The sequence below is a fragment of the Pan troglodytes genome, chromosome 1, assembly GCF_028858775.2.
Source record: "Pan troglodytes isolate AG18354 chromosome 1, NHGRI_mPanTro3-v2.0_pri, whole genome shotgun sequence".
Lineage (NCBI taxonomy): Eukaryota > Metazoa > Chordata > Mammalia > Primates > Hominidae > Pan > Pan troglodytes.
The window spans coordinates 99,515,228-99,519,817 of record NC_072398.2 but is presented as its reverse complement, the minus strand read 5'-3'; the positions used below and the strand labels follow the sequence as shown (position 1 = coordinate 99,519,817).

General features: G+C 44.4%; 1 protein-coding gene across 1 annotated transcript; it reads left to right on the top strand.

Moving 5' to 3' along the window:
* Window positions 1-819: 819 nt before the first annotated feature.
* LOC129388403 (protein FAM231D) lies at window positions 820-2,597 on the top strand. The gene has a single exon (XM_055078605.2). The coding sequence runs from the start codon at window positions 1,402-1,404 to the stop codon at window positions 1,909-1,911; it is 510 nt and encodes a 169-aa protein (XP_054934580.1). The 5' UTR covers window positions 820-1,401; the 3' UTR covers window positions 1,912-2,597.
* The last annotated feature ends 1,993 nt before the right edge of the window (window positions 2,598-4,590 follow it).

The following is a 4,590-nucleotide window of genomic DNA, read 5'->3' as shown; positions in this document are numbered from 1 at the left end:
ATGTCAGCTCTTCTTGTTTCTAACTTGCAACATCCCACCTGATGACCAGCTCAGCAAATTAGAGACCCTCCATGGGATTCCATCTCTGTCTTAGTTCGGGCTTCCATAACTATGTACCATAAACTGGGTGGCTAATTCACAACAGAATTTATTTCTCACAGTTCTGGAGGTTGGAAGTCCGAGATCAAGGTGCCAACATGGTAGGGTTATGATGAGGGACTTTTTTCTGGTTGTAGACTGCCACCTTCTCATTGTATCCTCAGGGGGCAGAGAGAGCTCCCTGGGGTCCCTTTTATAGTGGCATTAGTCCCACTCAGACTAACGGGACTAAATCCAGACTCAGTTATTGCAATGTGTGCAAAAGAACAAGGACTTGTACTATCTGACTTCAAGGCTTACTATACGCTATTATAGACAAGGCATCAGGAGGGACAAATAGATAAACAGACTGAGTTAAGAGACCTGAAACTGATCCATAGCCATACAGTCAATAAATGAGCTTTCAATGAAAGCAGTTCAATAGAAGAAAATAAATCATTTCAATTAATGGACTTTCATATGGAAGTGAGGGAGACCAACAATGTTATTCTCCCTCACACTACATACAAAAGTAATTTGAGGTGCATTATACACCAAAACTTAAAAGTTAAAGATATAAAGCATTTCAAGGATACTCTGTAGGTAAAGATTAGCCTACCAACAAGTAGGACACTGAAAAAATATATATAAAAGACATGATAAATTAGACTTCATCAACATTAGCCATACCTTCTCATCAAAAGATACCACTAAGAAAGTGAAAAGGCAAGCAAGCCACAGACAGAGAGAAAATAGTCACAAAACGTATCTGACCTCCACATCCTGTAATTAGAATTATTGTGGTCTGGTACACTGCACCCAGTTTCTGCAGGAGTACTTTCTGGGTGTCTCTAATGAGTAAGAGAGGGCCCCATGGGATATTCCTACAGTTCCCAGATGAACAGTGGGAAAGACTCTACGTTGACAAACCCCGGGGACCTGAAAACTCAGGTCCTCAAGGAGGGTAGAGGATACCTGGACCCTGGCCCAGACCCCTAGATGGGCTGTGCCAAGAGACCCAGCAAGGGAAGGGATTCCCTCCTGCCTCAGGTTCTCTGTTCTTCTGTGGTTAGAAGACCTGAACCCAACTCCCTCCCCAAGCACTGGAGATGGGGCTTTTCCAAGGGCTGGGGATCTCGCTGTCCTAAGGACAGCTGAGCAAGGGGGTCGAGGAGGAGCTTGGTTGGTGGAGGAGAGGAAACCGGGTAAGATGTGTGAAGCAGTCGGCTATACCAGGCACAGAGAGGACCCACTGGGACACAAGAGCCTGCATGTGAAGCCAGGCCTTGGGCCACCTTGTTCCTCAAAGGGGTGCTTACTTCCATGGCATCTTCAAAGGGACTGTGGAAAGAGAAGCCTTCAGCCCACACCTCTGAATGCTTTTCCACCACAGCATGCCCTGTGGCCTGTATCCCGCTGGTGTGGAACAGTCAGACCCCTGCAGGGCTGCAGAGCCTCTGTACTGGGCGGCATCCCAGCCTGAGTGCCAGAGCTCAGAGGGCAGGCCCCCGAGCAAGTAGAGAGGAGGGCACCTTTTGGACAGAACCTGTGGGACAAGAGCGACGTCTCATCCATTCAGATTCCTCAAAAAATGAGAGTCAGGAAGATCAGGGTGCAGACCTGATTTCCCACGAAGGGCTGAAAGCAGACAACCGGAGGGAGAGCAGCACCTGGGCCAATGAGGTAGAAGACAGAAGACCACAGTGTACTTCTGCCCTCAACCTCACCCCCTCCCACCTACATCCTCCACACCCCCTGACCACCTTCTTCAGAAACGTAATAGGAATCAAGATCCCCCCTGGCCTGGTTGCTATGGGAGGCACAGTGGCCTGATGGAGCCTGAGGCAGGTGTGGGAAGATGTGCATTGTCTAACTGGAGGTTGGGAGTCCAGGGTGCAGAAGGAGAAGCTTGGAGTGCAGGATTTGGTGGTATGTGTGTGGCAGTAGGCACTGTGTTCTAATTGCCAGTTTTTTTTCTTCTTCCTTTTTTTCTCTAGCTAAACAAGCACTGGCCTTGAGATAAGCAATGCTGAAGCACTTGCAGCTCACCTATTACCATAAACTGACTGAGCCCTCCCTACACAAGCCATAACTACTGCTTTGATTGGACAAGAGACTGATTTCAGTAGTTTTCTCTTGATAAGAGACCACTGGCCGTGGGCTGGTTCTGGACAGTTTACAGAATCTATGCACTTGATTGCCTTTGTGTCCCTGCTTCACCTTTTGAAGCATAGGGCCTAATTATAATGTATTTAAATGTTGTCTCCACCCCAAAGTGAACATGGGTTGCATGTAACAGGCATGTTTACTCAGCATGCATGCAGCAGGATCCCTTCACAAATATTCAGAGCTCCCCCTATTCCCTGTTGAATATGTATATGTGGCCAACCAGATCAACGTAAATCACTATTCGCCCTCCCCTCCCTGGAAACCTACTTTTCGGGTTTCAGCAGGAAGCTATGCCTCCCAGTCTGTCAGAATGGCCACTTGCAGGCTGTAACCCTTTATAAAAAAATAAAATCTCCTTTCTAAATTTATAAATTGTGTGATTTTTCAGTTGACAGCTTTCAGTTGTCAGTCAAGTCACTGACTGGGAAAAGTCATTTGCAATATATTTATTTGAAAAATGACTCAACTCCTGAATATATAAGAGAACTTTCATAAATCAGTAATATAGAGCTAAGCCAAATAAAATCGGGCAAAATATTCGAATAGGCCTTTGCAAAGGAGAATTTCTTATATGCTGGAAGCCATAAGAAAATATGCTTCATAGTATTGCTCATTAGGCAAGTACAAATTAATTCCACACTGAGATACCACTAACCAATCACCAGTGTGTGGCTACTTTTTTTTTTTTTTTTTCTGAGACAGGGTCTCTCTCACCCAAGCTGGAGTGCAATGGTGCGATTGGTGCAATCTTGAGTCACTGCAACCTCCCCCTCCTGAGTAGCTGGGACTACAGGTGCATGCCACCATGCCTGGCTAATTTTTATATTTTTAGTAGAGATGGGGTTTCGCCATGTTGGCCAGTTTGGTCTGAGAGCATAGCTACATTTTAAAAAGTTAGTACACCAAATGCTGACAAGAATTTGGTGCCACTTCAACTGTCATTGCTGGTGAAAAAACATTCTAGAAGACTGGCAATTTATACTAATGTTAAACTTGTACTCAGGTCATGACCCAGCAATTGAAGTACTTCCATGAATCTCAAGTGCACAAAAAGACCTGTAGAAGAATATTCATCACAAGAATTCAATAACACCAAAATTGAGAAGTGATCTATGAAACTACGTGGATATATCTCATGAGTATAATGAACATACCTGCAGAAAAAAGGCCAGATACAAAAGATATGTCCATTCACTCATGTGAACTTTAAGAACAGGCAATTGTAACCTATGTGAATAGACATCAGAATAGTGATTAACTAAGAGGACACAGGGTGGGAATTGCCTGGAAAGGGGCTCTAACAGGCCTTTCTCAGATGATGGCAATTTTCTATAACTTGAGCTGGGTGGTGATTACATTCATCAAAAATAAACGAACTGCACTAAAGATTTATGCACTTTATGTGAACTGTAGTTTATTTACTGTTCTCATTGCTTGAACCCGGGAAACGGGACCTTGCAGTGAGCCGAGATTGAGCCATGGCACTCCAGCCTGGGTGACAGAACAAGACTACATCTCAAAAATAATAGTAATAGTAATAATTTACTGTTCTCATAAAAATTAGCGGATGGGGAATGGAGGCAAGCCGGTGTAAACCATGACAACTAGTTTAGATTTTATTGTAAACTCATTAAAAGCTCGTTCTCGTTTTGTGTTTTTAAAAAATCCCACTGATACAGCCGTTTTCTCTACCAGATGAGACTATAACCGTATTATTTCATCAGTGGAAGCTACAGACAAAGGGCCCTTGAGAGGCGGCATCTTCACCTATGGGAATTTTTTCTGCTCCATTGTGAGACAAAGAGCATGTCCAAGTTTTCATTTTGGCCAGGCCGCCCCCTAGTTTACGCACTGTGGGCTAAACTCCAGAAGCTGGCGCCCTTCCGGGCCAGCGGTTTACTCCGCTCTCTGGAGGCTGCTAGGATTAAAGGCAAAGCAAACGACAGGTCTTTTAGCTACAATCGCAGGAGAGAAAACACTACTGTGACTCAGATTAGAACCCAGGTTGCGGCAACCACAGCTGCAAGTATTGACCACTACACGACCAAAAAGCCTGCTGACAACCATTGTACTTCTTATATTTTTTTATGTAAAAACACTCATACTATTTTCTCTGCTTTATTCTCGAACGTCTGCAGATTTTCGTGCTTTTCTCTCTTTCATGCGCTTCTCCGTTACTCTCTCCCCATTCCGCTACATAATTTAAAAAACATCTCATCTCTCAGGACCTGGCCACTGCCTCTACAACAAGCCTCCTGGGAAGTCTCGTTGTCCCATCGACACCTCTCCCTTCTTTAGCTCCTTTTTTTTTTTTTTTTTTTTTTTTTTTTTGACGGAGTTGCT

Excerpts from the sequence above, each read along its gene's own strand:
- LOC129388403 (XM_055078605.2), top strand. The coding sequence starts at position 1,402 with ATGGCATCTTCAAAGGGACTGTGGAAAGAGAAGCCTTCAGCCCACACC.